This window comes from Elephantulus edwardii, unplaced genomic scaffold (assembly GCF_000299155.1).
Source record: "Elephantulus edwardii isolate Elephantulus edwardi_28Jun2011 unplaced genomic scaffold, EleEdw1.0 scaffold00328, whole genome shotgun sequence".
NCBI lineage: Eukaryota > Metazoa > Chordata > Mammalia > Macroscelidea > Macroscelididae > Elephantulus > Elephantulus edwardii.
In genome coordinates this window covers 2,157,232-2,180,022 of record NW_006400078.1, presented here as the reverse complement: position 1 = coordinate 2,180,022, position 22,791 = coordinate 2,157,232, and the positions used below count along the sequence as shown (strand labels likewise).

At 41.6% G+C, this 22,791-nt stretch overlaps 1 protein-coding gene across 1 annotated transcript in view; it reads right to left on the bottom strand.

Moving 5' to 3' along the window:
* The window catches only part of ATL3 (atlastin GTPase 3), a 51,175-nt gene that overhangs the window by 21,544 nt on the left and 6,840 nt on the right, over positions 1-22,791 (bottom strand). Inside the window, exons 2-5 of the mRNA XM_006901518.1 lie at positions 15,169-15,383; positions 14,904-15,047; positions 3,637-3,741; positions 2,903-2,953 (exon numbers count right to left, since the gene is read on the bottom strand). Coding sequence (XP_006901580.1) covers positions 2,903-2,953; positions 3,637-3,741; positions 14,904-15,047; positions 15,169-15,383 — 515 coding nt within the window. The remainder of the gene's footprint in view (positions 1-2,902; positions 2,954-3,636; positions 3,742-14,903; positions 15,048-15,168; positions 15,384-22,791) is intronic.

The following is a 22,791-nucleotide window of genomic DNA, read 5'->3' as shown; positions in this document are numbered from 1 at the left end:
CGGACCTCACAGCCCTAAAGGGACCTCACAGCCCTAAACGGACCACACAGCCCTAAAGGGACCTCACAGCCCTAAACGGACCTCACAGCCCTAAATGGACCACACAGCCCTAAACGGACCACACGGCCCTAAATGGACCTCATGGCCCTAAAGGGACCACACGGCCCTAAAGGGACCTCACGGCCCTAAAGGGACCACACGGCCCTAAAGGGACCACACGGCCCTAAACGGACTTCACGGCCCTAAAGGGGCCTCACGGCCCTAAAGGGACCACACGGCCCTAAACGGACTTCACAGCCCTAAACAGACCACACCGCCCTAAACGGACCTCACAGCCTGAAAAGAAAAGCATTCCATCCTATAATTAGAAGACAAAATGAAAATATTCTCACATTTGCAAAACCTAAAAAAAAAAGTTTCTCAAGAAGCTACTGGAAAATGAGTAAAATTAAAGAGTAAAAACAGCAATGTGGGAAGAATTAAGTGTCAGGAAAAACAATGACATGTTTAGGTTCTGATGGAGACTTTCTACTGAGCAAAGGCTCTCCATCACGAGCCAAGGCACAGGCAGACTGAGGAAATACAAAGATGGCTTGAGCGTGTCAGAGCTTGTGAAGACAGCACAGGGTAGGCCAAGGTTCAGATGTGTCATTCATAGGGTCGCTATGAGTCATAATCAACTCAATGGCACCTAACAACAACAACAGTAGCATTCAGTGACATGGTTTAGAAATAACCTTTCTGCTTTAACGAAATGTGACTGTGTACTAATGCAAAGTAACCCCTGCAGAAACATGGTATCTGATTCGTTCTGACAAGCTTTCTCAAATACTGGAGGAAGAGAGGGAGAGTGGGATCAGAGGAGCATGCCAAGAATTAAATCCAAGTGTGTGGAATGCCCGAGAGAGTTCTGATGAGAAAAGCAGGTAAGAACTGCTGCTGCTCTAAAGAACAGATGCACTGGATGACAGTAACAGTTGCAAAAGTAGAAGGAATGTCAAACATTTATTAATCCCATACCACGTGCCAGGGACATACCTCTATGTATTTTTTAAATCTTGCATGTAATCTCATTTGGATCACTATAATCACTTCACGATCAATCGCACCGAATGTATCCTCACTCTCCAACAATCTATTCTGAACATGGCAGCCAGATCTTTGTGTTTTGCCTTAACAATAATTATTCTTCTGCTCCTATGACTCCCATTTAATGCAAAACAAAGCCCAAATCCGTCTAACAGTCACAAAGGTCGGGTGTGGTGTTGTCCTCACAGTCTTCCTGAGGTCATGGCTCGGCCTCCTCCCTGGGGTTACATGCTAACCCCAGCCACTGACCCTCATGCTGTTGGTTGAATCCGCCAAGCACACCACACCCGAGTGCGTTTGTTTGTGCGACTCCTTCCCTATAGCACTTTTCCCTCCAGATACATTTCTTCTATTCCCCGCTCAACCCGAAAGGTCTTTCAAAACCACTCCAGTTCCACAGCAGCAATGGAGACACTGAGTGTAGGATTACTGTGAACCAGCCACCTTCCTACACGTTTCAATCTTTTTTTTTATTTTATTATTTAGTGTGTGTGTGTGTGTGTGTGTACCGTCAAATCAGATCTGACTGGTACAGGAGGAGATTGTTCCTCCTTCTCCAGCAGAGCATCTGGTGGATTTGAACCGTGCACCTCTGGGATTGCAGTGCAGCTTCTTGCCACTAGGCCACCAGAGCTCGCCACATTTCAATTTTTTATTAAAAACTACTCAGTCCCGCTAGATGCTCTGCTGGAAAAGGAGGGACAATCTTCTCCTCCTGTACCAGTCAGATCCGATTTGAAAGTACACACACACAAAATAATAAAATAAAATAAAATTCAAAAAAACACCCTACTCAGTCTTCAGGAGCAAAAGAGAAAGAAAATCAAGGATTCAGAGAAGAAATTTGTCTACAGGATGAAAAGTCTGCAAAAACAATGGTCTCATTCAACAGTAATGAATATTTAAAAAATTTAAGGGAGCTCTGGTGGTCTAGTGGCTAGAAGCTGCACTGCAATCCTAGAAGTACACGGTTTGAATCCACCAGATGCCCTGCTGGAGAAGGAGGGGCAATCTCCTCCTGTACCAGTCAGATCTGATTTGATGGTACACACACACAAAAATAATAAAATTTTTAAAAAAATTTTTAAAAAGAAAGTGAACTGGGGGCAGGAATGTGCAACAATGACTGAATGAACGAATGAATGAATGAAAATCCAACTTTTCTGTAAACTTTCATTAAAATCACAATTAAAATAAAAAATTTATTTTAAAAACAAATGGTCTCATATCATCTGAGACTTGACATAGACGGTACCTGACTACCACTACAGACCATTCTGATCTGATCAGGGTCACAATGACAAATTCTGACAGAATGGAGGGCAAAATGTGGAAAACAACTCAAATTCTTAAGTCCAGACTTACTAGATAGGTTGAGACTAGCAAAAACCCCTAAGACTATGGCCCTGAGGTACCCATTAAACTTTGAACTGAAACAACATCCTGGGGTTGCCTTTTAGATGAAATAGCAAATTGGCTTATAAAATAAAGATTACCTGTAAATACTGTGCTCCTTAAAAAAAATCATCTATATGAAACCAAAACAGTCAACAATTACTCTAAAGCAACAGGAGAAAGAGAGCAGGAAAGCTAAATTACTGGACCCAAAACAACCAGAAAAGAAATGATTATTGATACTTTGTGAAAAACGTAACCCATGTGAGTAAAGAATGTCTTCAGTGAGACCATAAACTGCTCTGTAAACTTTCACTAAACGCGGTAAAATGAGACTACTTGGTGCTAAAACTATTCCCAGTTATAAAATTACTAAATGATGTGTGATGATGTTTAAAACTTCACGAGGAATACATACCTGCAGTTGTTGAAGATCATCCTCCTGAATGTTCTGGGACAAATTATAAATCTAGAAAATAAAAGAATCCAACTTGATCTCACTCTGGTTTACTTCAGGAAAATGTCGTACAAGTCTAAGGCTTTATTCAGTTAAAGGTTTGCAAATAACAAGATCTGCTCAAGCACTAATCGCATCTATATTTGGAAAACGATACACTTAAGGTTGAAGTCATAAAATTCTTCCCTCAGTTTTAAAAAGATATTTTTAAACTGATTCTTAGCAAATCAACATTTTCTCTAAGATACAGTTCTCACTGCAATTTTTCAGAATTTTCTGAAGAACATTTTATATATAATTAGGAGCAAAGTGGATAAAACCAATTAGCTCTTAAACTTTTTTTTTAATTGAGCCAAAGGTTTGATGAATTTTTTGTTAGCTCTTAATCTTTTTCTTTTTCATTATTTTTTTATTTTATTATTTTTGCGTGTGTATGTGCACCGTCAAATCCGATCCAACTGGTACAGGAGGAGGTTGCCAGATTGTCCCTCCTTCTCCAGCAGAGCATCTGGTAGATTCAAAGCACCTGCCTTTGGGATTGCAGTGCAGCTTCTTGCCACTAGGCTACCAGAGCACCAGCTCTTAGCCTTTTAAAGCTTGACTTATAATTAATAGTCTCCTTAGAGTTCTGATAACCAAAAAACTAAAACGAGAGCCCTCTATTTCATTTTCTATTCCTCGTCAAGTGGTTTTACCTGCACAGAACTAGTCATTGTGCTCAGGGCGAAGATGGTGGCGCAATCTTTCACAGTGGACTGGCTGTCAAATGCCCCCTGAGTGTCCATCAGAATAACTGCAACCTTCAAAGAAAAAACATGGAATTAAGGAGGGGGAAAATACAGGTGATGCTTTAACAAGCCTTGGACACCTGCTCACAGGTGAGCTAAAGGAAAAGTAAGATTATTTCTTTGCTCTGCTCTGACCAAGAGCTTAGCTAGCAAACCCCAACTGTTCTGACCTGGTGGAATGGAACAAAATAAGGGCCTAACAGGCACTACAGAAAGGAAACCTCATGACTCCATCAATCCAACCGGCTAAATGTTGAAGCCGATTGACTCACTCACCCAGCTATTCATTCATAGCAATATTTTGTTTAAAAAAAATTAAATGTTAATTTTACTTAGTTTAATTCACTCAGCCAGCCAGTCATTTATATCAATATTTTTGCTAAAAAACTTTAAATGTTAATTTTACTTAGTTTAGAGATGATCAATAAAAATTAAATGTAAGAAGAAAGATATTGTTGGCACCTATCTCCAAGACTGTACTTTTCTTGTGAATTTCTAGAGTTTTCTGGTTGCTTAATTATATTATGATATAATTAACATATGGAGCTCTGGTGGGCTAGTGGGAAGAAGCTGTGCTGCAATGCCACAGGCACGTGGTTCAAATCCACCAGCTGCTCCACCGGAGAAGGATGGTAATCCCCTCCTGTGCAATTTAATGCCTCTGAAAAATCTGCTGAAGGGTCAGCTACAGGTCAATTCCAACTCGATGGCAAACAACAATTACATATAATAGAAAATGAATCTCTAGTAAAAATACTATAAGAGACTGACCACACCAAAGATATTAAGGAGAATCTAGGCTGTCATTACAGTCCACAAAACACAACTAGGTTGAAAAATAAAATACCTACCACTCATGAAAAAAAGAAGACAAAACAAAACACAAAAAAACCACAACCAGGCTTCATGAATCCTCAACTTTCCAACTGGCTATCCATTCCCACCCTATAAATGAGGTTTACGCAAGAAGTTAAATAAAACATGTGTTGCCAGGTGCCTTCAGATCCGCTCTAACTCACAGCAACTTTATAACAGAATGCAGCCCTGTCCGGTCCTGTGCCAGCCTCACACCCTCTGCTGTGTGTCAGCCCACTGCTGTAGTCACAGTGCCAAGCCTTAAGGGTCTGGTTCTTTTTCACGACCCTCCTCTGTACCAAGTGGATGTCCTTCTACCTTGAATAGAGTGAAACCCTCAGGGCTGTGTTCTTTCTCCAGACCTATCCAATCTGTATGCTGACCAAATCTGACAAGCTGGACTCTATGAAGTGTGAGATCAGGATCAGAAGAGGACTCAACAACAACCTCATTTTGCAGATGACACACCTCGCTTGCTTAAAGTGAGGAGGAGCTCTGGCTGCAGAAGATCAAAGAATGTAGCTTCAATATGGATTGCATCTCAACATCAAGAAAACTAAAATCCTCACCATGCAGCTTACAGGCAATAGATAGATAGATAGATAGATAGACAGACAGACAGGCAGAAAGACAGAGAGATGGATGGATGGATGGATGAATGGATGGATGGGTGGATGGATGGGCAGAAAAAAGACTAACTGTCAACGATTTCATCTTACTTGGATTCGCAATCAACACCTTTGATATCAGCAGTCAAGAAATCAAAAGATGTATTGCAATGGGGAAGTCTGCAATCAGGGACCTCTCCAAAGTACTAAGGAACAGTGATGTAAATTTAAAGACTAAGGTGTAGTGATACAAGCCATGGTTTATTCAATCACTTGCTATGCAACTAAGATTTGAATAATAACTAAGGATGAAAGAAGAATTGATGCCTTTGAGTTGAAGAACCGTACCAAATATCACATGGTTGTCAAAAGAACAAACAGATTGTCTTGGAGAAAGTGCTGCCAGAGGATTCCTTGAAGGTAAAGATGGCAAAGCTTTGTTACACAGACTTGGGGCATGTGGTTAGGAGAGGCTACTCCCTGTAAATAGACATTATGCCTGGAAACGTGGAGGGTCAGAGAAAGAGAGGAAGACCCTCAACAAGATGGACTGACACAGTGATTGCAGCCATGGGCCCAAGAGTATCAGAGACGATGACAATGGCGCAGGACAGGCCAGAGTACATAGGGTTGCTATGAGTCATACTCAACTGGGCAGCACCTAATAACAACAACAGTCACAGGAAACTTTATCTTGTCCGCACTTAATGCACAATCAAGAAAAATCATGGCTGTACAACTGGGTATCATATGCAAAAAGAGTTCTATTTTACCTTTTCCTCATATCATATACAAAAAATTAAAAGTCCATCAAAGATCTAACTGTAAAAGAACTATAAAAATTTTATATAGAAAATAATAAATAAAATTTCATATAGAAACATGGGAATTCTCTGTGACTTGGAGTAAGCAGTAGTTCCTTAGATATGACACCTACAGCACAAGGAAAATGAAATAGACTTCACCAAAATATAAAACATTTATAGCTTAAAGGACACATAAGAAAGTGGAAAGATGTACACCCATGTTTATTGTTGCATTATTCACAACAGCAAAGAGATAGATGTAACCCACGTGCCTATCAGCAAACAGATAGAATGGATAGAAAAACTATGGTATAGTCACACAATGGAATACTATACAGCACTGAAAAACAAGACACCTATAAAATATTATACAACATTATGCTGAGTGAAATATCTCAGTCACAAAAGGACAAATACTGCATAATGTCACTGTTATGAAACAGGACTGACATGAGGGTTAGAGAAAACGGAGAAAAGAAGGGATAAATAATGAACACTGCATCAGAACAGATAAAGGGAAGAACTGTTTAAAAGGAATATGTAATTAGGCATTACCTCTGCATAGCAAAGTGGACTGGGGTAGAGAGAGGAGGGAGGAAATCATGCAACAATGAATGAGTTGGGGGGTAGGGAGGAAAAGGAACAATAATGAATGCATGAAAATCCAATTTTTCTGTAGACTTTAATTAAAATCATAATATAAAGGGAAGGAAAGAAAGTGAAAAAGACAACCTACAGAATGGAAGAAAATAGATGTAAAAGTATCTTTAATAAAGGGGTAGTGCATAGTCATGTTTCTCATGGCTTTGTTCACAATAGCAAAGAGCTGTAAACAACCCAAATGCCCATCAAAAAACGGATAGAGCAGCTCTGGTATATTCACACAATAGAATACTACGCAGCACTGAAAAATAAGGAACTCATGAATTATTATACAAAATGGGTAACCCTGGCAGACATTATGCTGAGTGAAATATCTCAGTCACAGAGGGAACAAATGCTGCATTAATGCCACTGTTGTAAAGTGAGACTGACATGGAGTTAGGGGGAGACTGAGAAAAGAGGGGATAAATACTGTATACTGCACAGAAACAGATGAGGGGGAGAACAGTTTAAAAGGGATATATGATTAGGTATTATTTTCATGACATGAATCCAGAACGAAGGCTGCATAGTGGAGTGGACTCGGGGAAGAGGGATTGTGTAACAATGAAATCATTTTTCTTTTACTTTTCAAAGAGCTGAGGGTGAGGGATGGGCAGGGAGAAAAGTGCAACAATGAATGGAAATCCAAAGTCTCCGTAAACTTTCATTAAAATTAATTAAATAAAATTGAAGAAAAAAAAGAGAACAAAAAAAATTTAAATAAAGGGCTAGTAGGATGCACGATGTGAAAAACTTTCACAACATAAAAATAAAAAGACAAATAAATGTACAAAGGATTTTAATCCCTCCAAATAAGATGCACAAAGAAGTGCAAGAAAAGATGCCCCCTATCATTAGTCATCAGGGTTTTTACATATGAAACCACAATGAGGTATCATTTCTCACTCACTAGGACGGTTACTGGTGGCCTGGTGGTAAGGAGCTGTGCTGCCAACCTAAAGGTACATGGTTCAAACACATCAGATGCTCTGGGGGAGAAAGATAGGTCATCTCCCCTCATGTGATTTACAGCCTATGAAAATCCACAGAAGTGTCAGCCATGAGTCTGTTTCTATTCAACAGTACCTAACAACAGGATGTTGACAATAAAATAGATAATATCAAGTATTAGCAAGTACGTGAAAAGATTAGAGCCTCGTGTTTTGATGAGAAGGATGCTGGGTGACACAGCTGCTTTAGGGAGCAGCCTGGAGAAGTTCCTCAAAAGTTAATCTGGGAGTTGCCATATGCCCTAGAAACTCCACTCCTTGATAGACACCCAAGAGAAGAGAAAATGTTCACATACATGTAGACAAATGTTCATCACAGTAATAACCAAAGTACTCAAATGTCCATCAACAAATGCACAGATAACAAAATGTGGCATGTTCATTCAATGGGTATGACTGAGCCACAGAAGCGAGTGAAGCACTGAAGCGAGCCTCATCATAAATGGCCCTGGAGGACACTGGGCTGGGAGGGGGAGCTCAGACACAATGGAAACACACTGCAATGCCATTGTAAGGAATGCCAGAAAAAAGCAGACAGAGCCCCTGAGAAGAAAAAGACTAGAGGTTACCAAGGGCTGGTGGAAAAGGAGGACAGAGAGCAATTGCTGCAGTCACAGTTTCTTTCTGGTGACAGTGGCCTGGCCCTGGAAGTATACAGCGAAAGGACTTTCAGAGTCACAAAGCCATGGGAATTAAATCTTAATTTTCAAGAATGAATCATGCCATGACCTGCTAACTATAGAAGTGAACCTAAAGAGAGGAAACACAGGAAAACTGCAAAGAGAAGCTGTTTGAAAAGTGAGTCATATAGATGCTCGGATGATGGGCTGGACAATTGGGAGGAAATGGCATTACACCACCCTGCAGTGAAGTAGCAAACTGCCACATCCACTTTCAAGAACAATATGGCAGGAGCGAGGATAAGGGAAAAGCAGTCGCTCCTGTGAGCCTTTCTATTGCCAAGAACCCACAGTAGGAAATACACTTTACATCATGATTCAAATATATACACAAAGCTGAAAGTAAACGTGCATGTGTTCTGCATCGTTTATGGTAGGTATCTCCAGAAATGTAAAAATATGTCGAGTATCCAACCAGGCAAAATTCATATACTTGGCATCTAATAAAAAATGTTTAGGTATGCAAAGGAAGAAATTATGACCCAATATAGGAGAAAGAACAATCAATATCAACTCTTATTTGACTGAGATGTTGAAATTAACAGTTAAGAGAAATATTCTATATTACAGTACTCCAGTCAGTAGAAAACAGTAACCGTATTTTACAAAACTATGTACTCGAAAAGTTTGTTGCTATTAGGTGCCCGGGAGTACGACCCCTAGCAACCCAATGAACAGAAGATCTGAAACCTGTCCTATCCTGTGCCATCCTCACAATCTGACAAACTTGAGCCCATTTGCTGCAGTTGTCATGTCAATCCATCTGGGTGAGGGTCTTCTCTTTCGCTGACTCTCCACTTTTCCAAGCATGATGTCCCTTCTCCAAGGAATAGCCTCTCCTAGAAACATGTCAAAAGTATGTGAAATGAAGCTCTATCATCTTTGCCTCCAGGGAGGACTCTGACTGCACCTTCTCCAAAACATTATTACCCTTTGTTCTTTTGGAAATCCATGGGATATTCAGTATTCTCCTCCAACACAGCTCAAAGGCAGAAATTCTTCTGTCGTCCTTAGTCATTGTCCAGCTCTCAGATACACAGCAAGTGACAAAAAATACCATGGCCTGAATCAAGCACACCTTCGTCCTCAAACTGATGTCACTGCCCCTCAATAATTTGGAGAGGGTTTTGACTGTAGACTTTCCCAGTGTAATACATCTCTTGCTCTCCCGACTGCTGGTACTGACTGTGATTCCGAGGAAGATGAAGTTGATGATCGTTTCAATCTTTACTCCAGCTATCATGACGTTGCCTGTTGGGGTCCAGTGGTGAAGATTTCTGTTTCTTGAAAGCTATATTCTTTGATCTTCTGCAGCAAGAGCTTCAAGTCCTCCTCACTTTCAGCAAGCAAGGTCATGTCGTCCATATACCAAAGGTGAATCTTCCTCTGATCCTAACACCACCTTCTTCATCAGAGTCCAGCTTCTCAAATGATCTGTTCAGCATACAAACTGAAAAGGTATGAAGAAAGGATACAACCCTGATGCACACCTTTCTTAACTTTAAACCATGTAGTGGTCCCTTGCTCTGTTCATACAACAGCCTCTTGATCTAGGTATAGGTTTTACACGAGCACAATCAGGTATTCTGGAATTGCCATTCTTCTCAATTTTAGCCGTAATTTGTTATGATCCCCACAGTCAAATGCATTTACATAGTCAAAAAAGCACAAACAGACATTCTTCTGGTATTCTTTGATTTCAGCCAGAATTCATCTGACATTAGCAATGATATCACTAGCCCCATGGCCTCTTTTACATCCAGCCTGAACTTGCAATTCTCTTTGTACTATATTTGACTAAGGATGACAGAAGAAGAATCAATGTCTCTGAGCTGTGGTGCTGAAGAAGATGTCTATGAACATACCATGGACTGCCAAGAGAACAAATAAGTATGTCCTGGAGAGGGTGAAACCAAATTGCTCCCTGGAAGCAAGGATCTTGAAGCTTCATCTCACATACTTTGGGTATGTTGCCAGGAGGGACCAGTTCTTGGAGGACATCAAGCTGGGAAGGGTAGAGGGACAAGGTAGGAGAGGAAGATCCTAGATGAGATGGACTGACTCAGTAACTGGAGTAATGGGGTTAGGTGTGTCGGAGACAGTGAAACAGGCTAAGGACTGGGTGCACAGGGTCACTACAAGCCAAAAGCAACTTGATAGCACAAATAGCAGCAGCAGCAGCAGCAGTATTTTGCTTGCATGTGGTATTACCAATATTGTCCATTAATCTCCACATTCTGTTGGGTCACTTTTCCTGGGACTGGGAACAAATATCAATGTCTTCCAATCAGTTGGCCAGGCAGCTGTCCTTCAAATTTCCTAGCATAGACCAGTAAGCATGTCCAGAGCTTACATCTGTTAGAAGAAATAAGTCAATTGGTATCCCATCAATTGCTGGGGCCTTCTTTCTTGGCCAGTGTCTTCGGTGTACTTTGAACTTCTTCCTTCATTAGCTCTGGCCCTTGATTATATGATACTTTCTGAAATAGTTCAGTGTCAGGCAGTTCTCTTCGGTACAGTGATTTTCCATCTTCTTTGATGCTTCCTGGGCCATTCAAGGTTTGTTCATAGCATCTCTCACTATTGGAAATCAAGACCTGAATTTCTTTTTCAGTTCTCTCTGCTTGAGAAATGTCAATCAACAAGTTCCTGCCTTTTTAGTCTCCAATTTCTGCTCACTGCACATTCCATCTTATCACTTTGCTTTGTCTACTCGAGCTGCCTTTTGAAATTTTCTGTTCAGCTCTTTCACTTCAACATCTCTTCCCTTTGTTTGGGCTTCTCAGTGCTGTGCTGGAGTACAATTGTCAGAGTCTCTCCTGACATGCAATTTGGTTTTTCCTTTCTCCTCTGCCTTTGTAATGACTCTGCTCTCTTCATGGAGGATATCCTTGATGTCCATCTGGTCTTCGATCACTAGTGTTCGACGCTTCAAACCTATGTTTAAGATAATTTTTAAATTCAAGTGGGATGAACTCAAGATCCTATTTTGGTTCTCACACATTTGTATTCATTTTCTTCAACTTCAATTTGAACTCGCACATAAGTAATTGATAGTCTGTTCAACAGGCAGCATCTGGTCCAATTTTGACTGCTGACATTCAGCTTCTCCAACAATTCCTTCCACAGATATCAGCCTTTTTGACAACAAAAAGTTGTGGCTTAAAAACCATAAAAATACCGAGGGAGCTCTGGTGGCCTAGAGGCAAGAAGCTGCAACTGCAATGTCAGACGTTAGCGGTTCGAATCTATCTGGTGGCCTAGTGGCAAGAAACTGTACTGCAATCCCAGAGGAACATGGTTCAAATCCACCAGATGTTCTGCCGGAGAAGGAGGAACAATCTCCTCCTGTACCAGTCAGATCTGATTTGACGGTACACACAAACTCAAATAATAAAATAAAAATAAATTTAAAAAAAAAAAGAAATAAGCTCTCAAGCCATGAAAAGGCAAGGAGGAATCTTACATGCATACTGTTACACGAAAGGAGGACTGAACACCAACAATGTTAGTCTGGAGACTAAGGTGCGCCTGATACAGACCAGGGTCTAAGAACTACAGAAAAAGGATCAATATCTTTGTGTTGTGGTGCTGGACAAGAGTGTTGAACATAATGTACTCTGCAAGGAGAACAAACAGGTCAGTCCTTGAGAAAGTGAAATCAAGCTGCTCCCCAGAGGCAAGGATTTTGAAGCTCCATCTCACACACTTTAGCCACGTGGCCAGGAGGGACCAGTCCTTGGAGAAGAACATCATGCTTAGAAGGGTGGAGGAAGAGCGTAAGAGAGGAAGGCCCTGGATGAGTTATGGGGTAAGTGTATCAGAGATAGTGAAGTTCAGTCAGGGAAGGGCAGGGTTCAGAGCTATTGTACACAGGGTCATTAGGAGTTACAGGCAACCCGATGGCACATAAAAACAAGAAACAAAAGGAGCCAATGAGAAAAGGTTACATGAGTACATCATTTCAATTTTATGATATTCTGGAAAATATACAACTATAGAAACAGTAAAAAGATTATTGTGGAGGTGAAGGGTGAACAGGTGGCGCACAAAGTCTTTTCAGGGCTCTGTAATGGTGAATGTAAGGTATTTTGCATTTGTAAAAACTAACAGTTTCAGAAAACAAATGAAATCTATTGACTTTAGCTAATAATAATTTGTCAATATTGGCTCATCAATTAAAACAAATGTACCACACCAATAAAAAATATTAATAACAAAGAATTATACAGGCAAAGGAGAGGGTATTTGAGAATTCTGTAATTTCTGCTCAATTTTTCGGTAAACTTAATTGTTCTAAAAAAAAAATCTATTGATCTGTTGTTAAGTGCTGTTGAGTCAAGCACAACTCACAGTGACCCTATGTATAAAAGACCTGAACCCTGTTCTATAACTAGCATCATTTCTCTAAGTTCATAGAGTTTCCAGAGGCTTGTTGTTTAGGAAGTCAATACCACTCCTGCTTCTGAGCCTATCTTAATCTGGGAGCTCCACTAAACCTGTCTACCATGGGTAACCATTATGGCATTTGACACACCAGTGGCACTGCGTTGAGCATCACAGCAATCCCATGTTACCTCAGTACAGCAAATGGACAGACCAGAGCTGTACCACTTAGAAGAATGTTCATCCCAGACACAATTAACACCAGACTTGTTCAGGGCCCAACCAACTGTTAAATACATTTTTTTAAAAAAGAAATAAATATTGAGCTGCGGGACAGATGTCCCCAAAGAGGATAGAAACATAAAGTATTACCTGAAGAAATAATAGTTACCAAAATATGCAAATTTTATAAAAAACTGAAAATACATCCAAGAAGATCAACATAAATCAAGGTAAAAATACAGAGATGCATCAAGACACAACACAGCAACATAGATGAGTGCTGACTCAGCAACCCTACAGCGTAAAGTAGAACAGAGGTTATGGAGAGGCTGAGCCACAGGGGCTCTGCAGACGGTAGGTCTCTAGACCTGTGGGTTATCAGTGCAAGGGAAGACGGAAGACGCGTTACTGATAAGGGCTGGCATAGGTCAATGCCGTCCTGAAACAGTAAGACTCCCTACTACCCTTTCCTGCTCAGTTCCCAAAACAGCAACAGCCAGACTTGGGCAACCCGGACAAAAATGAGATGAAGAGCAGAATTAACATTTTCCAAAAACTGAAAGCCATGGCCACTGTCAGTAGTTACTTGTTGTTTCAAGCTCTAGCTAACCATGTGAATTGTGTCCAGATATTATTTTCATAAACTACACACTTTCATAGGGTTTTCGAAGGCCTGTCATTTCAGAAGTGGATGGCCAATCCTTCTTCCTAGTCTGTCTCAATTTTTAAATATATACATACTAGTATCTGACAGACAAGCATTCCATAGAAAACAGCAGATCAAAGACATTTGCCCAGTTATAAAAATGACTAATAGATTCAATGTTGCTGCCCACCCCCGCTACATGTTGTTGTTTTGTTTTGTTTTGTTTTTATCCACCCTTTTCTTACTCCACCACCATCCCTTCTTCCTACAGTTTTTGTTTACTTGGCTCCACAGTCAACACTCTTGGTAACAGCAGCCAGGAAATCAGGAGATAAATTGCATTGGGAAAGTCAGCTGTGAGGGATCTCTCAAGAATACTGAAGAGCAACAATGTAAGGGTGGAGACTAAGGTGCGCCTGATCCGGGCTATGGTCTTCGCAATTACGTGCTATGCATTGGAGAGTTGGACAGTGAATAGGGATGATAGAAAGATAATTGATGCCTTTGAGCTGTGGTGCTGGAGAAGAGTGTTGAATATACCATGGACTGCTAGGAGAACAAACAGGTTTATCTTGGGAGAAGGTGAAGCCAGAATGCTCCTTGGAGTCAAGGATTTTGCAGCTTTGTCTGACATACTTTGGGCATGTTGCAAGGAGGGACTGGTCCTTGGAGAGGGACATCATGTTTGGCAGAGTAGAGGGACAGTGCAGGCGAGGAAGACCCTCGATGAGATGGATTGATTCTGTGAGTGGAGTGGTGGGAGTGAGTGTGTTTGAGGTGGCTAGGTTGGCACAGGAAAGAATGGCGTTTAGGGCTCTTGTACATAGGGTCGCTATGAGTCACAAGCGACATGATGGCACATAACAACAACAACAACGCACTTTCACTATTTATGTTGATAAAAATGATTGTCTGAAGACTATACTTTCAGGGATCATTTCTATATTTTGTTTCTAGAGAAGTTTCTCCAATCGTGTAGAGCACCGAAAACCGTGAGGAGGCGCAGTGTTCTCTCCTGAGCGTGAAGCTGGCTCTTGGTGTTGCTTCAGAGCAACTGCCATTTGCCAGTGATGATCATTCATCTCTTCTATCACGGGAGAGTAAGAGGGAGAGGATGCAGTCTGAGTGGCTTTCTTAATATTGCTTAAAAGAGACAGAGGAGTATGATCAACCTAGGACTTATTTTTTAACAATTAAAGACAGTCATTCCTTTTTTTGAGGGGGGAGAATGATTGTCTGATGCACACTGCACATATTTAAAATGCAAATTTCCCTGCTGGCTATTTGTTCCGCTGTTAATTCCTCTTCTTCCTTACCTTCTTCCCACCTGGCTTCTCCACCGTGAAAACTTCACTCCAGATCTGAATCCCTGTGGTTTCAGGGTCGGAGCCTCCTCGCCACGAAAACCCTGTCAACGGTTCCTCCAGGTCCCCCAACCAGCTTGCACGGCCACCTTCCTTCTGCAAGACAGAAATGCCTATTACGTGCACCTTCAGGATCATGGGTATAATCCATGAGTCTATTTTGTTCATTTGAACGTAAAACTCACCTATTTTCTGAAATTAAATCATTCTACCTTACCTGGAAATACAAGTACCGCAGCATGAAGTCCAGGAAGAAGGACTTGCCCTTACGGAAGGCTCCTGCCACGGACAGCACCACCACGTCCAGATCGCGGATGTGGTCCTGCAGCAGGATTTGGGCCAAGGCCTTCTCTTCTAGTTCAAAGGAATGCTGCTCCTTGTGAACGCAGACAATCTGTACTGGACCAGGCTTTTTCCCCTCCATGGCATCACCTGCATTCATGCAGAGAGAAAAATGTATGTTTAATACAGGCAGAGCAAAGAGTTCTTTATGAAGGACACACAAAAAACACTAATTACAAAAGAAAATGACAAATCAGACCTCATTTAAATGAAGGATGACTGCTCTTTAAAAGACACCATCTAGTGCATAAAAAGGGAGCTCTGGTGGCCAAGCGATGAAAAGTTGCACTCCTAACCCAAAGGCACACGGTTCGACTCACCAGCTGCTCCACAAGAGAAACCCGGTACAAAACAACAGTACAACAAATGGTAGCAACAGAGCATAAAAGGGAGCTGTGGGGGCCGACTGGTAAGGAGTTCGGCCGCCAACATGAAAGCTCAAATATAAATCTGTATCTGAACAAAGGTTCAAATCCACCAGCTGCTACTTGGGAGAAAGATGGCCAATTTGCTCCCACGCGATTTAAAACCTCTGAAAACCCACGGAGGGTCAGCTGTGAGTCGGTTCTGACTTGATGGCACACAGCAACAGAGCCTAGAATATTCTGTAATCCCAAAGGTGCACTGTTCAAATCCACCAGATTCTCCCCTGGAGAAGGAGGGTAAATCTCCTCCTGTGCCAGTCAGATCCAATTTGATGGTATACCAAAAAAAGTAGAAAAGAAAATATTCACACTATCTATAGCCAATACCGGTATTATACAGGATCAATACTGAAGCCAGAAAGGAAAAGGCAATTTGATTTTTAAAAATAATCTGCTTTTACAAAGATGGCATGAAAAGTAAAGATGGATGCCCCTGCTCCTCCCAAAACTGAAGCCAAAGCAAAGGTGTTAAAGGCCAAGAAGGCTGTCCTGCAAGGGGTGCCCACCCACACGCACACAAAAAGACCCACCTCTGGAGAGTGAGACTCTGAAGGTAGCCAAAGTAACCCAGGAGAGCCCACTCGGAAGAAACAAGCTTGGGCACTATGCCCAATCAAGTTTCCCCTGACCACTGAGTCAGCCATGAAGAAGATAAAAAAAAATAGCAACACGCTTCGGTTCACTGCAGATGTCAAGGCCAAAAAGCACCAGATCAAACAAGCTGGGAAGAAGGTCTATGGTATCAGTGTCATCAAGGTCAACACCTTGATTAGGCCAGATGGAGAGCAGGCATGTGTGACCTGCTCCCCACTATCATAATTGGGACACTGCCAACAAAATTGAGATCATGTAAACTGAATCCAGCTGGCTAATTTTAAACATATGTTTTTCTTGTAAAAAAAAGGGGGGGGGGCCAAAAAACACGAACAGGCATTTCATAAAATAATATTCAAATGGGTAATAAGTATATGAAAAATATTCCTTATTATTTTTTATTATTTATTAGGGAAATGTAAATTAAAACCACAATGAGATACTATCAGAATGATCAATCAGAATGATCACAATTTAAAAGACTGACAACACAACTTGAGCAAAGGATCTGGAGACCTGAAACTCTTCTATATCTGGGTATTGTTGTTGTTGTTGTATACCACTGAGTCAGAACCAACCCACAACAGGGTTTTCAGAGGCAGTAAATCACACAGGAGCAGACTGACCATCTTTCTCCTCCAAAGCAGCTGGTGGATTCGAACCGTGTGCCTTTGAGATTACACTGTGGCTTCTTACCACTAGGCCACCATAGCTCCCCAAGTATTTGGATAAGAACATAAAGTGGTATGGTTTCCACTGTGTGAAACTGCTTCACAAATGTACTAAATCTACCTATGATGCAGTCATTTCACTCGCAGGTATGCACCAAACAAAAGTAACTGCGTAAGTCCACCAAGACATACAAGGACATTCCCATCAGCCTTATTCAAAATAGTTCAAAATGAGAAATAACCCACTTGCCCAAGGACATCAAAACAGTAAACACAATGAAACCTGTGAGTGTAAGAAAACCACAAGAATTGGATTTTTTTGGTTTTGCACATTTGCTGCCATCTATATAGCCTCTACAGTGTTTAACTCGTAAAGTAGGAAAAAATTTTTTTTCCTTGTCTAACAGGTTTTCTGCATTACATAGGTGTCAGTTGTGCACGTTTTACTATATATTCCTGAAGAGATACTATATGATAGTATAAAAGAACAAACTATTAATAGAAGGGGATTAACAACATGGATAAACCTTAGAGAGTATGTCTGGGGGGAAGGACCAAACAGATAAAGAGTGCATATTGTATGATCCCATTCATATAAAGTTCAAGAACAGGAAAAGCTAAGTGATACCAACAAGTGAAAACAGTTACTTTGGTAGGAAGAGGGTTATTAACCAGAAAGGGGTATGAAGATGCCGTTTCCGGGCAGCTCTAGATCTTGGTCTTTACACGGGTGCTTGTTTACGTACAGCAAAGGGCCAGAGAAAAAGGGGAAGACCTTCAACTGGATACAGTCACACAGTGGCTGCTCTAATGGGCTCAAACATAAAGGACAGGCTGGCACAGGCGCAGAGTTTCGCTCTGTGGTCTACACAGGACTTCTATGAGCCTGAATCAACAGCATTTAGCAGCACTGGGGAGTCAGAGAAGAGAGGAAGACCCTCTGCAAGGTGGGTGACGCGGTGGCCTAGTGGTAAGAAACAGTGCTGCAATCCCAAAGGCATGACGTTCAAATCCTCCCAAGCAACTTACTGTCCCTGAAAACCTGCCAGAGGGTCAGCTATAAGTTGGACAGCTATAGGGCGCTGTTGTGGCCTAGTGGAAAGAAACTGCACTGAAATCCTAAAGGTTGTTTTGTTGTTGTCCTGTGCCGTCTCGTCGCCTGTGATTCATAGCGACCCTATGTACAACAGCCCTAAACCCTGCTCTATCCCTTGCCAATATTATTTTCTCCAACACACCTATCCCCATTACCCCAGTGATTGAATCAATCCATCTCATCGAGGGTCCTCCTCTCCTGCGCTGTCCCTCCACCCTCCCAAGCATCATGTCCCTCTCCAAGGACTGATCCCGCCTTGCAACATGTCCAAAGTATGTCAGATGAAGCTTCAGATCCTTGTCTCCAAGGAGCATCCTGGCTTCACTCTCTCCAGGACAAACTTGTTTGTTCTCCTAGCAGTCCATGGTATATTCAATACTCTTCTCCAGCACCAAAGCTCAAAGGCATCAACTCTCCTTCTATCATCCCTAGTCATTGTTTCTTCTGACATCCATCCTGGTTCTTCTTTCCTCCTCTGTCTTTGTAATGACCTTTTGCATTCTTCCTGGATGATATTCTTTATATCTTCCCACAGCTCATCTGGTCTAAGCTCGTTACTGTCCAAGGCCTCAAACCTGTTGCTGAGATGGTTTTGAAATTCAGGTGGGATAGACTCAAGGTCCTATTTTGGTACACAGTTCTAATCTATCAGCTGCTCCACAGGAGAGAGACGGACAATCTCCTCTTGTGCTATTTTACTGCCTCTGAACACCTGCTGGAGGGTCTGTTATGGGTCAGTTCAACACAACAACAACAGCAACCTATTTTCTAGTCTTATCACCACAGGGATTGATCAATATTATTAAAAGGGAAGGTAGGACTGGTGCCTAATGGTAAGGAGTTGTGCTGTCAACCCAAAGGCACATGGTTCAAATCCACCATATCCACATCAGAAGAAAGATGGGCAATCTCCTCCTGTGCAATTTACAGCCTCTAAAAACCTGGTGGAGGGTCAGCTATCAGTTAGTTTTGACTCAATGGTATAGAACAAAATTAAAGGGGTATTTTCACAGCACATGATCAATATTCAGGTCTAAGAATGGGCTCAAAAGGCTATAAATACATAAAAATCAAAAATATATAACTGAAAAAGTATCACTTATAGGATCCTTTCTAACTGCCTGGTAGTGCTAAGCCTTTCCCATAAATTATCTTATTTAGTCCTCTGATCAACTCTATGAAATAAGTAATAATGCCTCATTTTAAAAATAAGAACAGAAGGTTACAAAGATCGAGTATCTCGCCTGACAGGTAGCAGAGATGAGCTCAAGCACATCAGTAGGTGACTGTTTATAGTTCATTCTTACTGACATGGGAAATATTTAAGGGGAAATTCATTCTATTGCACAAACTTAAGTACTAATAATTTCTCTGTGAGAAGTGAGGACACAAAGACAAAAATTCTTGGAAACTCAAAGACACTTCAAAGGTGCAGCTTTACAGAGCCCTTAAAAAAACTCCTAGTAAGAACTGGGAAATGAGACAAAATACTAGTTCTTTAAAAGTAAATCTGGTATTAAAAACCTTTTTAGGTAGTATTAAGGCCACTTTTTTATTTTGATAATTTTAATTTGATATTTCAATGCATTAGAAAACATCAGACCTATGTTTTCTTGGGTTATTACTCAAAAGAAGGTCAAATTTTCAAAGTGAATCAACTTAAAATAACTTCAGGACTACTGCTAACTAAAATTGGAAGCAGGAGTGGCATCCACTCCAAACAATTCGCCTCTGGAAACTCTAAGAAACTCCAAGTAGCTATCTAATGATAGCTACCGAAAGGCTTTAGGTCTTTTGTTCATAGGGTCACTATGAGTCGTGCTCGACTAGCTTAGCAATTAATAACTAACTTAAAAAAGAGCTCTGGTAGCTTCACAGTAAGGATTTATGCTGCCAACCCAAAAGGTGTGTGGTTTGAATCCACCAGCAGCTCCGTGGAAGAGAGACACTCTCCTGCAGTGTGATTCACTGCCTCTGAAAACCCACCAGAGGCCCAGCGAGGAGTCCGCTCTGACTCAATGGTGCATACAACAGTAACTAAAAAGAGAGCTCTAGTGGCCTCGTAAGGAGTTGTACTGGCAACTCTAAGTCAGACAGTTCAAACCCACCAGCGGCACTTGCAAGACAGAGAGTCAATCTCCTCCTGTGCACTTTACAACTTCTAAAAATCCACAGGAAGGTCAGCTTATAGTTGGCTCCAACTTGATAACAGTAAGAGGTTTGGGGGTTTTGTGTTTTTTTTTAATTTATTATTAATTTCAATGAAAATTTACAGAGACTTTGAATTTCCATTCATACATTGTTTCACTTTTCTCCCCTCCCAACCCTTCCCTCTGTACACTACCCTCTTGGAAAAGTAAAAGAAAAATTCTTTCATTGTTTTACAAACCCTCCCCCAGGTCCACTCCACTGTGTAGCCCTAGCTCTGGACTCCTGTCATGACAAAAATACCTAATCACATATCCCTTTTAAAAATCCCGTTTCTCCCTCATCTGTTTCAATGCAGTACACATTATTGAACCCATCATTCTGTCTCCCCCCAACCCCGAGGTCAGTACTGTTTTACAACAGTGGCACCATGCAGTATTTGTCCTTTTGTGACTGAGATACTTCACTCAGCATAATGTCCTCCAGGTTCACTCATTTTGAATAATATTTCATGAGTTCCTTGTTTCTCAATGCAGCGTAGTATTCCATTGTGTGAGTATACCAGAGCTTCTCTACCCATTCATTTGTTGATGGGCACTTAGGTTGTTTCCAAATCCTTGCTATTGTGAACAAAACTGCGATAAACATGGGTAAAAAGGGGACCTCTGGTGGCCTAGTCCCCAGCAGCTGGGCTGCTAACAGAAAGGTGGTGCCTCTCTCCTGGCTCACACCTGAGGCTCCGAGGAAGAAAGATGGGCAGGCCATCTTCTATGTGACCTGCTGTTATTGTTATGTGCCATCAAGTCACCTGTAACTCATAGCGACCTTATGTACAACAGCCTTGAACCCTACTCTACAGTGTGCCAATCTTATTGTCTCTGATACGCCTACCCCATTACCCCAGCAACTGAATCAATCCATCTCATTGAGGGTCTTCCTCTCCGGCGCTGTCCCTCCACCCTCCCAAGCATGACGTCCCTCTCCAAGGACTGGTCCTTCCTTGCAGCATGCCCAAAGTGTGTCAGACGAAGCCTCAGAATCCTTGCCTCCAAGGAGCAGCCTGGTTTCACCCTCTCCAGGATGAACCCGTTTGTTCTCTTAGCAGTCCGTGGTACATTCAATACTCTTCTCCAGCAGCACAACTCAAAGGAATCAATTTCCCTTCTATCATTCCTAGTCATCCTCTAAAAATCTGCTTGAGGGGCAGCTATGAGGACATTTCTCAACAGGACAGCAACAAGGTTTGTTTTGTATTTTGTTTTTGAAGGTAAAATAATAAAGAAAGATTAGAAAGTTACATCCCCAAAGGGCCAGACCTCCTTCCTTGAAAGGAAATGTTAGGGAGCTCTGGTGGCCTAGTGGCAAGAAACTGTGCTACAATCCCAAAGGCATGTGGTTCGAATCCACAAGATGCTCCACTGGAGAACAAGGGGCAATCTCCCCCTGTGCCAGTCGGATCTGATTCGATGGTACACAACAAGGTAAAAAGAAATATGGTGGAGAGGCCCAGGAACAAGTTTTGAACAAGACATACCTTGTCATTGTTGTTGTGTACCACCAAGTCAGAACTATCTCATAGTTGATGCTTCAGCGGGTTTTCAGAGGTCTGACTTGGAGAGGGTAAAACCAAGTCTCTCCTTGGAGGACAGGATTTTGAAGCTCCATCTCACATATATCAGGCACATGGCCAGGAGAGATCAGTCCTTGGAGAAGGACATCATGCCCAGAAAGGTGGAGGGACAGTGCAGAAGATCCTGGATGAGATGGACTGATACTGTGACAGGGCAATGGGAGTTGGTGTGTTGGGATTAGTGAGACTGGCTCAGGACAGGAAAGGGTTTGGAGCTGCTACACATAGGGTCGCTATACGTCACAGGCAACTCAATAGTACATAACAACAAATTATATTAGTTGGTTTTTATTTAAGCCTCTTGTTTAAAGTCAACATCATCTCAGGGAGGAACTTTGTATTTATATTTTGGAGGAACATCCTTCTAAGTAGTACAGCATTTTTCTGTCAATCTGCTGTACTGAGGTAACCTGGGGTTGCTGTTATGCTGAACCTTATGCCATTGGGGTGTCAAATGCCCTAACAGTTACCCACAGTGGACAGTGTTTGGTGGCGCTCTCAGTTTAAGACAGATATGGAAGCAGGAGTGGCATCCACTTCCTAAACAGCGTGCTTCTGGAAACTCTATGAACTTTAAAAACAATGATGATAGTTTCAGAAAGGCTTCAGAGGCTTTTGATCATAGGGTTGCTATGAGTCGTGCTTGACTTAACAGCAATCAACAACAACAAAATCACACAGGAGGAGAGTGACCATCTTTCACCCACAGAGCAGGCAGTAGGTTTGAACCATGTGCCTTTAGGCTGGCAGCACAATTTCTGACCACTAAGCCACCAGAGCTCCCTACGACATCCATTAGGAACGCAATCAACGCAAAAGAAAACTCGAGTTTTTCCGTCTCATTTTTTGTTTCCACTGAAAATATGAACATGACCATTATTCCACTGATTACATTACATTAATACATTGTTATCATGCTTTATCACCAAACCGG